We start from the raw sequence: 16,961 nt of genomic DNA on the forward strand, positions 1-16,961 counted from the left end.
ATAAGAAGTCAGAGGTTGGTGTCTATATAACTCTAGAAAAGAAATTTGTATTACTGTAAGGAATTTATTGTATTGTGTTGACTTCCTGCTATCTTTATTCGACTTCTATGTGAGTGTTCTTTGAAGAGGAAATATCACTTCAGCGCAAGGACGCTGACTCTCTCTGTAATCTGTGTAGTTTGGTGAATTGGTGGATGTGGTCGTAGATTGTTCGCAGGTTTTATTGTTGCCCAAAGAAATGAAATTCCTGGTCATTTTGCTATGCATAGCCTTTTGTTTGGGTCCTTTGCCACGTGCATGCAACTTATCATCTTAGCGTTTGTTTGGGCCTTTTGAAAGGTTGTGGCCCATTTAACAAACCTGATTGGGTAACTTGTTTGCAGTCCCATTTTGCAATGGTGAATTGTTGTTGGGGATATTAGAATTTATTGGAAAGTTTGGATGGATGATGTGGCTTGGAGCATACAATGTCTACATTGATCTAGAATGGGATCAACATCTTACACTCTCATATTTTTATCTTTAAATCAATATTGGGTTTCATTTCTATTACAATAAAGTCGGTAAATTTATATTATTGTGATTGACACACATCCATTCCCTATTAAACCTCATAAATAACAATTCCCAAAAAAATTGATGGCCCAATAGAGTATTCACTATGGTGGTTACTCTCCTATAGGCATTGTCGTAGCCCCTTTATACCATGGCCCATCAAAATTTCAGAAAGCATTAACCATGGCCCAATAAAAGCAGTTAAATATTGAACGTTACTGATGATACAGTTAAGCGATAAGAGGACAGAACACTGCATACAGCCCTTACATTTTAACCAGGTTTTGCCACGTAGAAAAAGTTATCATTCTTTAGAGTGACTTTTAAAGGTCTTTCTGGCAACGAAACGGGAAAGGGAGTCGATCTAGTTCTGGTTCTTTTACACTGATTGAGTGTCAACTCAGCTCCAACTCCAGCTCCTTTAGGGGGGTGATCTTTCCCAAGAATGACGATAAGGTCCTTCATCAATAGGGCTTCACGGACTCTCCATAGCTTCCCTGCTTCCTCTAAGCTCCTCGTTCTCTGCACTCTCAGGTTCATTCCATCACTTCGAACTATTCAGAATTCTAAAATTTCTTCCTGTTAACCAAAATGGAAGGTTTTAAGTTTTAACGTTTATAACCCGGGGATTAGAAGGCCTTCAGTCTCTGTAGAGTCTGGTGATGAGGGAAATAATAATTGCTGAAAAATTGAATCGCATGATATGCATTATCTGAACACTAAACGAAATTCTGATGTGGTTTGGATCATAATTCTAAAACGTTGCTTTTAGGTGATCTTGAGATGTGACTCAAGATCGTAATGAGATCCATAACTGAAGGCCCAACAATTCTGAGCTCATGCATTTTGATTCTCTCACCGACTATGTAAAAATACAATATGTAAAGCCTGTATCAGCAACTACTGTTCTATGTATGACGTTCATCTCATTTCGATGATCTATACCAATTTCTTAACCTTCTCTAGCAGCTCATGCTACTTCTATTCCTACCTCAGTGAGGAGATTTAAGAGACTTGATTTCTTAAAGTTGGGAATCTATTATAGACATAAAGATGCCTTTTCTTTGCTTACTTATATAGATTTTGGTTCTGTTTGCCAAGTGTATTGATCATTTGAATCACATATGTCAAGTGTTCTTTCTTGTGACCTGTTGCAGTGGTGGAGGCTATGTAGCGTATTCAGATTCCCAGTCCAATGTTGGCTCATCCAGTGTTGATATTAATCAGAAGGAAGGCAAGAAGAAGAGAGTGGTGGTACTTGGAACAGGATGGGCAGGGACTAGTTTCCTTAAAGATTTGGATATTTCGTCATATGATGTTCAAGTTGTTTCCCCCCGGAATTATTTTGCTTTCACCCCTTTGTTACCTAGCGTCACTTGTGGTACAGTTGAAGCAAGGAGCATTGTGGAGCCAGTCCGAAATATTATAAAGAAGGTAGCTAACATAAACCGAGGTCTGCAAAAGTTGTTTCATGAACTAGTCATATGATGATTGGTTAATTATCTTATATGTTTGAGGTGATTTATCTTTGAGAAATGACCATTATGGCTAGGGCGTGAAAGTTGGGTAAGTTAAGTAGGGAGCAAAATCTTTTTCATTGACTACTCAGAATTACTCCTTGAATTCACTTAAAAATGGGGCTATTTGGGCGGCTTTTTGTTAGTTCAATATAGTATAGCTGGCCAGGGATGACATTGACCATTGCTGTTGAACTTGATTAGTGGAGTCGCATTAGTGAGCTGGTTTGTTCAATAACTTCCTTGGTATACAGGTTAGCCTGTCAGGATTTTTCCACTCCCAATTTGCTATTTAGAAGACTGCTAATAGTCGGAAGTGAGCTGGAAGTCGTTACTTTTGGTTCATTCCTGACCAAAGAGAAACAGTTTATTAGTTTTCTTGGGCCTCAAATTTCATTGCTTGGTTATTAGACTCTCTGCAAATAGTAATGTAACTTGCAAACCAGGAGCTGTTTGTATCTTTTTTTTTTTTGAATAGAAAAATTTATTCAAACACCAAAGGGGTGCAACCCACAACTACAACAAGGACGAGTAGTTAACAAGATCAAAAACATTTCTAGGGAAAGACAGACTCCAGAATTTTAGACAAGCAAACCAATTTACAATAAACAAGTCTAGGGAGGATTCCTTATTTTCGAAGATTCTGTTGTTCCTTTCTTTCCAAATCAGCCACATAACTGACATAGGAATGAGTTGAAAGAAATTCTTTTGGTGCTTGTCTTTTCCAATAGAAGCCCACGCAAGTAGCTCTTTTTCTACAGTATTGTGAGAGACCCACATAGCCCCAACATCTTCCAAACATTTTCCCAGACCTTTCTTGACCAGTGGCATCGCAGGAACAGGTGATTAATAGACTCCGAATCTGCTTTACACAAATAGCATCTATTCACAAGAGAGAAGCCCCTCCTTTGCAGTTTGTCTTGAGTTAAGATTCTCTGCCAAACAACCTCCCAGCTAAAGAAGATAACTCTAGGAGGAGCCTTAGACTTCCATAACCAGAGCCATGGGAAACGATTGTTACCAAGGTGCATGTGGTCCTTTAGAAGCTCTTTATAAAAGGAACTCACCGTGAACAACTTACTGTTTTCCAACTTCCAGCAGATTTTGTCTTCTTTAGTGGGATAGGTTTTTGCACCATAAACCAACTGCCAGAACCTAGTAAACATTTCCACTTCCCAATCTTGGGCCTCACGAGTAAAGGTGATGTTCCAAGAAGTATCTCTATCATGAGTTTGAAGCAACTGTAAGATGGAGGCCCCCTTTTGTGTAGCTAGACAGTGAAGATTCGGGAACAAATCCTTTAGAGAAGTGTCTCCAATCCAGACGTCATTCCAGAAGCTTATAGAGTTTCCTTTACCAGCTTGATAATAAGTCAAAGCAAGCCAGACCTCCCAACCCTTTCTAATGAATTTCCACAAGCTGCATCCATGAGGGTCTCTATTCTGCTTAGTACACCAACCACTATGCTCAGTGCTATACTTACAAGCGATGATTCTCCTCCATAATTGATTCCTACTGGTGGCAAATCTCCATAACCATTTGCCTAGTAAGGCTTTGTTAAAAGTCAACAGGCATTTTATCCCAAGTCCTCCGACTTCTCTAGGGAGCTTGACACAGTTCCAATTCACCAAATGCATCTTCTTGCTCTCCAAGGAATCACCCCACAAAAATCTGCACATGATCTTCTCGATTCTACCAGCAATTGAGGAAGGAATGGGCAGGATAGACATCATATAAACTGGGAGGTTAGAGAGGGTACTCTTAATCAGCATTAACCTTCCAGCTTTTGATAAGCAATTTCTTCTCCATCCTGACAGCTTCTTGTCAAAACTAGCAATCAAAGGGCTCCAAATATTATGATCTTTATGTTTAGCACCAAGCGGGAGCCCGAGATAATTTGTGGGCAAGTTGCAAATGCTGCATCCGAGAGCCTCAGCTAAAACTTCAACCTCTCCAGTGCTTCCCAGAGGAATGATATGACTTTTGCTTAAGTTGACCTTCAAACCCGAGATAGCTTCAAACCCTAAAAGGATGGCGCGAAGGATGTTAACTTGCTCCACACTTCCTCCACAAAAGCACAAAACATCATCTGCATATAAAAGATTAGACACAATGACAGAGTTTGTTCTATTGCTGATAGTGACCCCTTCAAGAATGCCGTTTGAGACGGCTCTATCCAACATGCAGCTCAGGATATCCATTCCTAAAATGAAAAGGAGGGGAGACAGGGGGTCACCCTGCCTAACTCCTTTTGAGGAGTGAAAGAATTCTGTCGCAGCCCCGTTCACCAAGATTGAAAAGGAAGCTGAAGTAACACACTTTTTTATCCAGCAAATCCACTTCCTCCCAAAACCTTTTCTCTCCAAGACTTTGAACAAAAAATTCCAGCTCACATTATCAAAGGCTTTCTCCATGTCCAGCTTGCACATGATACCAGTTTTCTTGAGTCTAGAATAATGGTCAACAATCTCATTTGCTGCCAAGGAAGCATCAACAATCTGCCTACCTTCTACAAACGCGTGCTGAGCCTCGTTGATAACACTTCCCAGAACTTTACTTAATCTCTTTGAGAGAAGCTTAGCCAACCATTTATAAATGCTACCAATCATGCTAATTGGTCTGAAATCTTTGATGTCATGGGCGCCAGCTTTCTTGGCAATCAAAGTGATGAAGGTGGTGTTCAACGACTCCACGAACTCTGCGTTCTTATGAAAGTCATTAAAGACTTCCACAATGTCTGCCTTCACAATAGACCAGAATCTCTTAAAAAACTCCATAGTGAACCCATCCGGGCCCGGGGCTTTATCACTCTTACAACTATCCAGGGCTGCCTTTATTTCTTCTTCTTCAAAAGGCCTTTCAAGCCAAAGCACATCTTCCGCATTTACGGCATTGAGGGGCAGATCATCGAAAGAGGGCCTCCACTGAAAGTTTTCTGCAAACAGGGCCGTGTAATAAGCTGGAATATCTGTCTTTAAAGTCCCTTCAAGGGTAGCTTCTCTGCCATTGATGCGCATAGATTTAATGTAGTTCTGATTCCTGTGAATTGAGGCCATTCTGTGAAAAAATTTCGTGTTTCTATCCCCCTCTTTAAGCCAACAGATTCTGGATTTTTGTCTCCAGGCCGATTCCTCTGCCTTCATAAGATTGGAAAGCTCTCTACGGCTAGTCTCTCTAGACCCACGATCAACATCTGAGAGGGAAATCCCCGAATTTTCTTGATCATCAAGTGATTTACGTATGCCATCGCCATGAATCAATTGATTAATTTTTTTTTTACTTTTGAGTTACTTCCAATATTGACATTACAACATTACATGATGTCCACCAAATACTGCTTTGTCTCTTTGAATTGCAGCTGTCAAGCTGTTAGTTCCGTAGGGGTTCCAGTTTTAAAAGAAAACTGTGTAATGGTTGGGAATATTTGTTACTCACTTTTCCATTGATTTACAGAGAAATGGTGAAATTCAATTTTGGGAGGCAGAGTGTCTCAAAATTGACGCTGCAAACAAAAAGGTTTTCTGTAGGTCTAATATTGAAAACAACTTGGTGGGAAAAAATGAATTTTCCTTGGAATATGACTACTTGGTCATAGCAGTAGGAGCACAAGTGAATACTTTCAACACCCCTGGTGTACAGGAGAACTGCCATTTTCTAAAGGTAAAGTTGTTTAAATACCATAAAGCCTGTGTCATATGTTAATGTTTCATTCTTTTTACAACCTCATTTGTGTTTTTGTTTGCGAATATTGTAAAACTGCTATAAAGATTTAAAAATGAGATATTTTGTACTTCATTAATGCAAGTAACTGAGCATAACATGCAGGAAGTGGAGGATGCTCAGGTGATCCGTAGAAGTGTCATAGATTGTTTTGAAAAGGCTGTTCTGCCAGACCTAAGTGAAGAAGAACGGAGGACAAATCTTCATTTCATAATTGTCGGAGGGGGCCCTACAGGTGTGGAATTTGCCGCGGAGCTGCATGACTTTATCCAGGAAGATTTAGTGAAGATATATCCAGCACTTAAAGAGCTAGTGAAAATAACATTAATTCAATCAGGAGATCATATTTTGAACATGTAAGGAATGCCATATTTTATCGCTTTAGTGCATGAATGCTAAAATATCTCCTGAACTACAGATTTAATTCTCCTGCTTCTTTTGCACGCTAGGAATTTACCTTATGATCTCTTATATGTACATAATAAAGAATAATCCTTCATTTTTTTGCACTATGTTACTTGGTGAGAAGTGAGAAGTGAGAAGTGAGAACCAAGACATAACATAAGCTTAAAAAAGAATGGTAGATCTTTGTACTATTACTCTTACGATCAAAGAAATACTTTCTGTGGCCTCAAATCCATCATCAAACCAGTATCTCTTAATCACATTATTCTTTACCACCCATGGGGTTGGATTTGGTTAGCAGGAACACTACAGGGATGCACTTTTTTCCTTGATGTGAGAAATTATTGAATGGTATCTCCTGGTGACTTATTTTTCAATTTATTAGAACTCACCTATAAGCATGTATTTTTCTATCTAAGTCAACATACTTGAAGTTTGAAAAGCATGAAGTTGCTACATGCTCCACTCGTAAGTTCTGTGCTAATTACATGTTTTTTCGTGTTCCATTTTTAGCCATTGATAGCACATATTGTATGCACAATGACTCACAAGCACGTGTTAATAGTTAATTCTGAGGTATACTATTCAAATTTAGAGGATCATCCTTATACATCTCATGTTAATTATATATTGGTATGGTTCCATTGAAATCTGGTATGTCAGGTCTAGGAAGATCCCATTTGCTTGTGTTTCTATGTTCAAATGTATGTCGATGTACCTTGCATTTTATTGGACCCAATATGAATGCATTACTTTATGCTTCCACTTGAAACTTTCCAAATTCAATGCTCTATGTCTCTCTGCAGGTTTGATGATAGAATCAGTTCATTTGCTGAACAGAAGTTTAGTAGAGATGGAATTGAGGTTCAAACAGGATGCCGAGTTGTAAGTGTTTCCGATAAGGAAATTAGCATGAAAGTCAAATCTAAGGGAGAGGTTTGCTCTGTACCCCACGGATTGGTTGTCTGGTCTACTGGTGTTGGAACCCGCCCAGTTATGAGGGACTTCATGGAACAAATTGGCCAGGTCTGTTGCAAACTAAATTATCAAAACAGTAGTTATTTGGGACTCAGTTGGTTTTGCTTAATCTTTTGCTTTGTGTACAGGGTAATAGACGTGTTCTAGCAACAGACGAATGGTTGCGGGTCAAGGGATGTGATCAGGTGTATGCCCTAGGTGATTGTGCCACAATAGATCAACGTAAGATCATGGTATGTGCACTCCTAGCTGATTGGTGTTATTCTTTGTTTTTGCTGGGTGCCTGGGTTCATATGCCATTTGGCATTCTGCTATGTCGCTGTGCGTTCAAGTGATCCAACTCTAGCTTATTATTTCTCAAATTTTGGTGACAGCACAATGTTACAAGGCCCTTTAAATGAATCAATCTTTGCATTTCTAGGCCAAGCTGACATTGAGTTTGCTTCCTCAGTTGTTGAAGTTTGCAATTGCTAAACATTGTTCATTGTTTCATGAACGATAAAATTTTGCATATCCTATATAATAGTAAACTCAGCATTTTCCAACTTACGTGATCCTGCCCTCTCATATATGACATTGTTTGCTTGGTGAGATATATGGATTGTTATTCTTTTACAAAGCAGTGGAAGGCTATTTTATGGTATTAGAAACTGTAAACAGACAATATTATGTGCTAATGTCAGTTAACTAGCGAACTCAATATTTAACCATATGCCGCATGTTGTGTCAGAAAAGAAAAGGTTCACAAAAGTCTCACTGAATACTTTATGCAGAATTTCTTTTAGTAATCTTCAACTGCAATAAATGTTTTCCATGATTGCTTCATCATTGTTGGTAACATTAAAGTTATATTTCTTAGAATGCACCTCACCTCTTTATGAATAGTTTATAATTTGTTTCTATGTTGATAATGTTTCGTCATTAGGAAGACATCTCAACCATCTTTAGGGATGCAGACAAGGACAACTCCGGTACCTTGACTATCCTAGAATTCAAAGATGTGATAGATGATATCATTGAAAGATATCCTCAGGTGGATGTCTTTTTAAATAAAATGCATCTGAGTGATGTGGCAGATCTGTTGAAAGATCCTCAGGGTAATTACAGAGAGGAAGTGGATATTGAAGAATTTAAGTTAGCCCTTTCTCATGTTGATTCACAGATGACGAGTCTGCCTGCAACTGCTCAGGTGTTTGTCTTTCATCTGGTTGGACTGTACTTGTGCAAGTAGTTAGTTTTGGACTAAGGATGATAAGGGGACAGTAATTATTATTTGAATTTGCAGGTTGCTGCTCAACAAGGTACATATCTCTCAAGGTGCTTTAACCGTAGAGAGCAGTGTGAAGGTCTACCCGAAGGTCCTCGACGTTTTAGAAGTGGCGGGCGCCATCAATTTCGTCCATTTAGGTATTCCCTATGTGATCAGTCCATATATCTTCCAAGATTCCTGGTCATGAGTTTGTTTGATCTATATAATTCTTTCTTGTTTTAAGAAGTGCCGGGCATCATTATTGTGCTGCACATTTTCGCAAGAAACTCCCTGAAAGAAGTTATTCTCAACTTCTTTATAATTCAGTAGATCAAGTAAATCTTCCTCATGTGATATTCTTTTCTTATCTTCCATAGCATTCTTATTGGAAAAGTTCGATGTCCTCACTCCTCTATGCTGCCATTAATCTGCTTGTTGTATTATTCTATAAACTACTCTAACTAGTAGGATGTATAGACTAACCAACCAAATGCCACAATATTCTAGCTTCTGTTTTCTTTTGTTCTTGCTTTACTGTAAGCCGTTGGAAACTTGTGGTTTGTAGGTACAAGCATTTTGGGCAATTCGCACCTTTAGGAGGAGATCAAACAGCTGCCGAATTGCCTGGAGACTGGGTTTCAATGGGTCAAAGCACTCAGTGGCTCTGGTATTCTGTGTATGCAAGGTGAGTATAAAAGAAATTGATTTGATAGCAATTGAAGAAGTCCTGGCATAAAAGAAATTGATTTGATATGGTTATACTTTTGTGTTCAGTAAGCAAGTGAGCTGGCGCACAAGGATGTTAGTGATATCTGATTGGACTCGGAGATACATTTTTGGAAGAGATTCAAGCCGTATTTAAAGCTAGAAGTGATGAAACCTTATTGAAGTTATATTGAGCCACCAACAAATCTTCTGTAGATGCACTGCAGTGTTTTGCTTCTATCGAGTATATATACTTCTATCCTTTTGTGTGATATTTCTTCCTCTTATGTTGGGTTGGTGCTCTCTAAGTGAGAAATGTTTTATCTCCCGTTGTGCATCAATTCATACAGTGTTTTATTGTTAAAGCATGCATAGATATGGCTTCTGAAGCATTCTGCTATATTTGTAATAGCTCACACCTTGATGAATAGTCACTAGTTATATTGATGAAAAATCCTGGCTGGCTTGGACATTCCTCTCCCTCGCAGATGTGGTTTAGCACTTGGCAACTTAATTCTGCTTATCAAAGAATCATTGATGCCAAAGTAATTTTGGAGTTATTGACTTCTAGAACAAAGATTTTTTCCTGCAATGAGAATAATATTTGAAAATCAATTTTTCTAGGTTATTAGCATTAAAGAATAAATGCCTATATTTCCTTTAGCATGGATTTTTACGAAAGAAAAAGGGGTTGTGAAACCGTCCAACTCCAACTGACACGTGTATCAATCTATATAAGGTGGTTTCTGATGAAAACCACTGAACCAAATTAAATCAGGTTTTCAACTTATAAAACAAAAAAAAATTAGAAGAATCCCATCCTGGCAGAAAGCACAAAAGATAACCAGAGTACCTTCAATTGAATGTCATTCTTCATTAACAGATTGATTTGCTTTACATCTACATCTCAGTATTCTATAACATATTACCAACCAATGCCCTTAAAATAGACACTGATGGATTCAAAGCTAAGGGATTCATAGAGAAAGCTTCAAACATTCTCACTAATTTCTCATATTGAATCATGTAATCGATCTCAACGTTGTTTGTAGCAAACTGCTTGGAAGATGAAGATGCTTCCACATGATCCTTGTTTGGAGTGTTTATGCAACAATCCGAGATGCCATGTTAAAAGTTCCTAAGTTGCAAGTTAAACTGTGTATGACCAATATCATCACAAAGAAGCAAGGGTTAGGTAACTGTAAAAAGGCATTTCACCTCAGCCATCCATTGCATGGGAAGATCAATGTATATACATACTTCAACCAGATTGGCCTAGACAGCACTCCTGCTCTCAACTTTTGAATCTATGACAACAGTTCTCTCCAGATGCTAGCATTAATTTGCAACATACCAACCATTTGCTTAGCTCCCAATCAACAACCTGCTGTTTTATGTAGATCGTTAAAAGATGCAGAAGTTGGGCAGCGAAAACATTTTCCATAACATCCATCACATCACGGACAGAATAATTATATTATCACCAAGTAGAATTTTAAGTAACACAAATTTTCGTTCTCAAACCAGTTAAAAGATAAGTTGTAGATAAAGAACACTTTCACATATGAGCAGTGGCGAAAAGAAAATTCAGAGAGTCAATCATCAAGTTGGTGCTGAAACCAAAAGTGAAGAAATGGGTCATACAGAAAGTAAATGAGAATACAAATAGCTTAAATTACTTACCGATGACATTGCATGCATAGGCCTCCATCACATGTCCTTCGATAAGCTATCTCAAGAACCCAGAAATGAGCATTCCACAATAACTCAATAACTGGACTATCGAGCACCCAACTACCTACCTTTTCGATCGCCTTTTCGTTTAAAATCCCCTGGACCAGCCAGATCTGAAAGAGAATCATTCATCTCTTCCATAAGAGTTGTTGCTAACTCCGCCTTTCCAATCTTCTTCAAATTACTGATAAGCAGCCTATATATATAAATTGAAGGACGAATTCGCCTCACCTTCATCTCACTAAAGAGTCTTAATGACTCCTCAGTGTTTCCCAATCGTCCACAAACATCAATCAATGCAGTGTAAGTAAGCAAATCTGGATTTATTCCACTCTCAACCATTTCCCTGAAGTATACTAAGCACAGATCCAATCTACCTACCTTCCGCAAGTTGTTTATCAGTGTATTATAAGAGATGAAATCTGGAACGATGTCTGCTTCCTTCATGGAGACGAACTCATGCAGCATTTCATCTATGCGACGTGCACGGCCGAGGATATCTAAGATGTTATTATATGTGATCAAGTCTGGCTTACATTTCAAATCATTCATATGATTATATATCAAAATGGCCTTATCAATCTGACCAGTTTCACCAAAGGCATAGATGATTCTGTTTACAGCCATTAAACCACTGGGAAAAGTCAATTCCGATATCTCTTTAACAAATCCCAGTAGCTGGACACTGTCATCTGTATTTGCAAAAGCCTTGGCGACATGAAAGTAAGAAGTAGAAGGCAAAGACTTACAAGACACAAAGAGATCTTTGAAAACCTGGGACAAAGTGTCAATGTCGTTACTGTCGCTTGCTGCTGCCAAAAGGAGCTTATACACATTGGAGTCTAGGCGGATTTCACTATCACGTAAGGATTGTAGTAATCTAACAGCAGTAGAAAGGTTTCCCTCTCTGCACAGCTTCTCAATGCAAGAAGTACAGATTTCTCCACTTGACTTATGAGATTTTTCAACAGCGGCACGAATCTGATTCAAGAATTCATCCACTACTTCATCTGAAGAGGCCTGTATGGAAAATGGCCTATAATTTACATGATTTGCATGCGTAATTGCAAAAAATGGAGAGATCCAGGGGACACCAACTGTAATTGATTTGAAAGAATTCTGTATTGTAAAATGTCACCATAGGATGACCAAAATAAAAATATCAGAACTTATAACAGGTAAATAGAAATTTCAACGATGGTTAATCTATGTCAGACATATATGAAGCAATTTTAGAAATCTCAAAAATGGTTAATCTATGTGAGACATATATGAAGCAATTTTTCATTCACCCAAAGCAAAATGCAGACAGATAATGCGCGCAACATTCTAGACAAGTTACATAAACACAAGCAACATCCAGGCTTTGGCTCAAATATGAAGTTTTTCAATAAAGCATGAATTTATCCGAGTTACTCGACGCTTCGGCGTGAAGTTGGTCGCATTCAATAGCCAAAAGCAATTAAGAGAGGCACTAAGCTCAGCCAAAAAATCGATTCCTTTGAGTCTTAGACTTACAGTGTACAAGTAGCCTCCGCTTCTTCTGCCGCCAACGCGACCTCCAAAGCTGCGAACTGAAGACGAGTTAAAAGCTAAACTATTTTGCACCGCTGCATATGCGTTTATATGGGCTTTGCAATGACGAATGCCTTTGAAGCACCTTGAAGCAGCTACCATCATATCGATTAATAATCGAAACCATCAAGACATTCCCCCGTTTAATCGAATTTCCGATGAAAAGCCTCAACAAGATCGGTTCTGGGGTTGAGGCTTCAGACCGACGGGGTTAGCGGCTTACTCACTCACTCTCTGTCCTCATTCTGTAGCGGCCGCTGCGACTGCCTCTCTTTCGCGCTGGTATGAACTCTTCATCACACTATCGAATTAGGACCTAAACTATTTTTTCAATGAAGGACTTTAAGTTGGGCTGCTCTTTGTCTGGCCCAGCCCGGTAAGCCATTGTGCTGGTAAGCCCATGCTCTTTCAGTCTTTTGTCTCTGGGCCATCTGGTTAGCATAATTGCATTTCCAGAATTCCGGGCAATGCCAGTGGGCAGTGGGGGTAGAGGGGCAGGAGAAGTAAACAATTTGAGACAACGTTCATGAACATACGGAAAGATGAAAGCTTATCCCATTATTTCATAATAGAACATAAAATACTTGACCAGAAACTTACAAACCCATTAGGACAAAACAAATCCAACCTTACTCCATAACAAGACTTATGGATTATAAATACAAAGCTCAGCAGATTCAGAGCTCAATTTTTTTTCACAAAATTAAGTGTGCTTCTTCTTCATCTGGGTCCTCTTCTTTAAATGTCAATGCCTGACAAACAAAGGCTCCTGCCACCTCCTCCTCAGGGGCAAAGTATGATCTCCTCCCAACCAATTCGACAACCTTTTTTGCAGCACCAGAATCTCTTGGACTCTCATTGACACGCCGGGCTATCCTGATCCTTGGCAGCTGCTCCTGTCGCATTGCCGAAAAGGATTGTGGAGGTTCCTCATCCTCTGCAACACTCTTGTACACCACCAACTCATTTGGAATCTCCCACCTCTTCTTCACTCTAGTATCAGTTTTCTGCATCACTGCATTCCCACGTGAGACGCGTCTCTTGTCGCACCTTTGCACATCCTCCTTGTCATTCTCAGGCAAAGACCTCTTTCTAACATCACTCACTGTGACACTCCCATTCAGCTGATTTGATATCTGACTATACCGGCTCGCTACAACCCTTCCGGGTTTCAATGGTTTCTTGGTTGATGCTGTCTTGTCTACCTCTCTAAATAGCTTCTTTGGTTGAATTGTTGCGAGAATCCCGTCTTCTTTCTTCACAGTCTTCTTAGACCCAACTGTAGTCGCAGCTTGTCTTTGTGTCTGAATCTTTGATACAGTCTTTCCTGATTTTGGACTTAAACTCGAGCTTTTTCCTCTCTCTTTTGTTACCTTTGTTTCGTCGATTTCTTGAAGCTTCCAGAAACAAGATTTGCGCCGACTCTGTATTGGCTGAACAGGGGTGATTTCGTGCTTACCCTGTAACCGAGATCTTGCTCCAGCGACTATCTCTGCTGGCCCCAAGCTGACCCCTCTGCGATTAAGATTTGCTCTTGTACCTGATACGAGAGAGTCGTCAATCTTTTTCGCTGAATCTTTCTTGACACCCTGTTTCTGTTCCATGAATTTTGCTGGCACTATTCTTCCCCGCCTCTCAATCGTTTTCAATTTGCTCTCAGCCTTTTCAAGTCGAAGCGCTTCAAGTTTCGATAATAACCGATTGATTTCCTTCTGAATTTCTTCGATCTCCATGTCAATCTTCTGTTCATCGCGATTTTTCTCTTCTTCTTCAATTCCAGTATTCAATTCTGATAAGGGTTCAAGAAAACCCTGCTTGAGAGAAACCTTCGGCGGCTTCCCTTGCGAATTTCCTATGACATTGTTTGAGTTAAGGGGCTTTACGGGTATTGACGATTTGAGAGGAACAGGAGATTTTACCAAGACAGGACTCTGATTCTCTTTTCTACAATCAGATTCGAGCGACCGATTCACATAAGAAGCTTTCAGATTCGACCAAGAAGCTTTAGTTGGGGTCAAGTCTTCTGAATCTCCGTCGTCGAACGCAGCGTTGTTCCATACCTGAAGCTCTGATGCACTCACTGCATCTGGGTATTGAAGAATACTCATTTTCCTTTCCTTCACTGGGTCTACGAAAAATTTAGGACGGTGTTTTGGAGAGATCAAGACTGTTGTTTGTATTCTTAAATCGCGGTTTATATTCTTAGAAAGGTTTTCTTTGAGTGACGAGAAAGAATCAAAGAAGGAAACAATTTAGAGTAACACATCGATAAGGGGATTCTGTATAGGTTTTATGAGATTTTTGACCGTTGGAGAAAAGGTAGACGTTGCAAATTTGGTCTAATCTTGGCCCTCCGATGCCAAACGGCTCCCACAGACGCTCCGATTTTCGATCTCAAAGGTATGCAGTCAAATATCAAACTTCGCTCTCTGGGCCCCACGAGGACTAGGAGCGCATCTTACCTGGGCCGGGCTTCATCTTAAAGGCTTAAACTATGAAAAGTGAAAGCCCTAAAATTCTAAGACGGCTTCCCACTACTTTTTGTGGAATTTTTTGATCCGGCAGCGTTCAATCATTCGTTTGTGTGGAATACCTAGACCGCCTTTGCTAGCTGTTTCCCCAAGTAAGATTCTAACAAAATACTAACATACTGTTGCAGATTGGGGAAAACTAGTCTCTTGATTCTAAAACCTGAATCTCATGTTAAAACCCAATTAAAGGCTTCATTGATCTTACTATTACTCCTTGTTTCAGATTAGATTGGGAAACTGATACTTCCACATAATTGGATCAAATAAGCAAACAAGGAAAATTGCAATCAGAGATTTAAATTCATAACCAGGCAAAACAGCCTTCTATTGACTTCTTCAAGGAGGTTATATACAATTCAGTGATTTCACAATTCAAGTATTCAACATCAGCCCAGGCCACATCAACAGTGAATCTCCATACGCAACTCGGCCGTTGTAACTCGGTCAACCACGAGTCCCCCTTCGCATACCAGATGCATCTTATCAGTTATCGCCACCTAGTCGCATGTACAAATATTGTTCTCACCGGGAACTTCCACTCTCCCACGGTGGACCTCAGCTTTGACCCCAGCAATTCAAATACATGACTCGCTGGAGAGACTCCTCGGTCTGCCCCTGCCTCTCGTATCCATCACGAATCTCCATAATCCCAGTAAGATCCAACCCGATCGCACCATATAGTGGACGGAAATCCGGCTTGTCGCCGCCTGAGAAGAACCTCCTCTTGCTCAGCCGAAAAGAATTCAACCCGGACTTCCATTTATGCCCCTGATCTTTCCGACCCTGCAAAACAGCCACTGCCGCAGCCACGCACACACGGTTCAAGTGACTCATTTTATTTCGATCTGTTTAACAAATTTTGTTTTCCGATCCGCCGATGAAGCAGACGAGAATTCTTGACAGTATTATGAATGGCTAGCTTGATACCTTCACTTCGTAGTTTGTTCGTAGTTCCTATTTCTGCACTGATGATGTCTGTGTTTTATAATGGAATGAGCCGGTCCCATGCGAGAGTGGTTTTTGGACTGTACGAACTGGTGGGGCCCATGTGGCGTGGTGTGGGGGGGCCCTGGACGAGATAGTCGAGGTTTATTTTAGCCTCTTGTGTCTTTTGGACGTGAGTGTCTCAGCGAGATTTCGTCGAGAGGTTTATCGTGAGATGGGTGGAAAGGGATGTCCATTAAATTAATTTTGTGGCTAAAGATAAGGATGGTTATGAAAAGGCTTAACTTTTTTAATTATTGATGCAACTTCAATAATTCGTGAGTTAAAAAGGCACAAGCGCCAATTACTAGGGCATCAAAAGCTTGAATTTTGTCTTGGAAGCTTAAATAGAATGATAATCATTAATGAGAAGATTTTAGTATTAAAATAAAATTTATTTGAAGTGTTAATATAATATTTTTTAGAGGGTATTTTAAAAAAAATTTATTAGGGCAAGTTGTATGAATTAAAAAAATACTACATTTAATTCCCATTGAGATTAATATATTTGCGGTCACACTCTGTGTTTTATTATAATTATTTATTTTGACGGCGCTAGTTTAACATCAAATCTCACAAAATTGTTCAAGTTAAAAAAAAATTATTTTAAAGCAGCTATCAAATCATTTATTGACAGTGGTTCTCCTAGCAAAAAAGTTTATAAAATAATGGTTTTTTTTAAAAAAAAATGAACTACCATTATCAACTGCAAGTGACGATTATTTATTTTACTGAAGATTGAGACATTGAAAACCTTTTTCCCTTACTTTTACGCCTTTTAGATTAGGTTGGATTTCATTGGATAACTTTTTGACTTGGCTGATGCATATCTTATCGACCTTTTCGTAAAGGTGAAGCCGTGAAGGAATCACAAAATATCACGATAAAGATAAATTGTCGCTGTAGGAGGTTAGGTGGACAGATGTCGACCTTATCCAGAGGATCCTCCATGACTCATCTTGCGAGGCTATGTCCCACAATCTGCATTATTTACTTGTCTTCATGTGT

General features: G+C 39.4%; 4 protein-coding genes across 7 annotated transcripts; 1 reads left to right on the plus strand and 3 right to left on the minus strand.

The window, feature by feature from the left end:
- The first annotated feature begins 844 nt into the window (after positions 1-844).
- LOC120000424 (external alternative NAD(P)H-ubiquinone oxidoreductase B1, mitochondrial) lies at positions 845-9,601 on the plus strand. The gene is made up of 10 exons (XM_038848503.1): positions 845-1,089; positions 1,713-1,989; positions 5,526-5,732; positions 5,898-6,148; positions 7,004-7,223; positions 7,304-7,408; positions 8,101-8,364; positions 8,461-8,582; positions 8,990-9,109; positions 9,199-9,601. Exons 1-10 carry the CDS (start codon positions 1,001-1,003, stop codon positions 9,284-9,286), a joined length of 1,743 nt encoding a protein of 580 aa, XP_038704431.1. The 5' UTR covers positions 845-1,000; the 3' UTR covers positions 9,287-9,601.
- Positions 9,602-9,979: 378 nt separating this feature from the next.
- On the minus strand, positions 9,980-12,737 carry LOC119999710 (pentatricopeptide repeat-containing protein At1g11900). Of its 4 annotated transcripts, XM_038847426.1 has the most exons (4): positions 12,382-12,737; positions 10,813-11,982; positions 10,390-10,513; positions 9,980-10,284 (listed from the first exon to the last, which is right to left on the minus strand). In XM_038847426.1, the coding sequence occupies exons 1-2, from the start codon at positions 12,541-12,543 to the stop codon at positions 10,924-10,926; spliced, it is 1,221 nt and encodes a 406-aa protein (XP_038703354.1). In that variant the 5' UTR covers positions 12,544-12,737; the 3' UTR covers positions 9,980-10,284; positions 10,390-10,513; positions 10,813-10,923. The 4 variants fall into 4 exon arrangements, with proteins under 4 accessions (XP_038703354.1, XP_038703351.1, XP_038703352.1 ...); XM_038847423.1 differs by having other exon boundaries at positions 9,980-10,513; XM_038847424.1 differs by having other exon boundaries at positions 9,980-10,516.
- A 228-nt stretch (positions 12,738-12,965) lies between these two features.
- LOC120000933 lies at positions 12,966-14,982 on the minus strand. The gene has a single exon (XM_038849100.1). It carries the CDS (start codon positions 14,544-14,546, stop codon positions 13,134-13,136), a length of 1,413 nt encoding a protein of 470 aa, XP_038705028.1. The 5' UTR covers positions 14,547-14,982; the 3' UTR covers positions 12,966-13,133.
- Positions 14,983-15,239: 257 nt separating this feature from the next.
- LOC120000934 lies at positions 15,240-15,928 on the minus strand. Its single transcript, XM_038849101.1, has one exon. The coding sequence runs from the start codon at positions 15,801-15,803 to the stop codon at positions 15,525-15,527; it is 279 nt and encodes a 92-aa protein (XP_038705029.1). The 5' UTR covers positions 15,804-15,928; the 3' UTR covers positions 15,240-15,524.
- Positions 15,929-16,961: the final 1,033 nt, after the last annotated feature.

The sequence above is a fragment of the Tripterygium wilfordii genome, chromosome 6 (genome assembly GCF_013401445.1).
Source record: "Tripterygium wilfordii isolate XIE 37 chromosome 6, ASM1340144v1, whole genome shotgun sequence".
NCBI classification, from domain to species: domain Eukaryota; kingdom Viridiplantae; phylum Streptophyta; class Magnoliopsida; order Celastrales; family Celastraceae; genus Tripterygium; species Tripterygium wilfordii.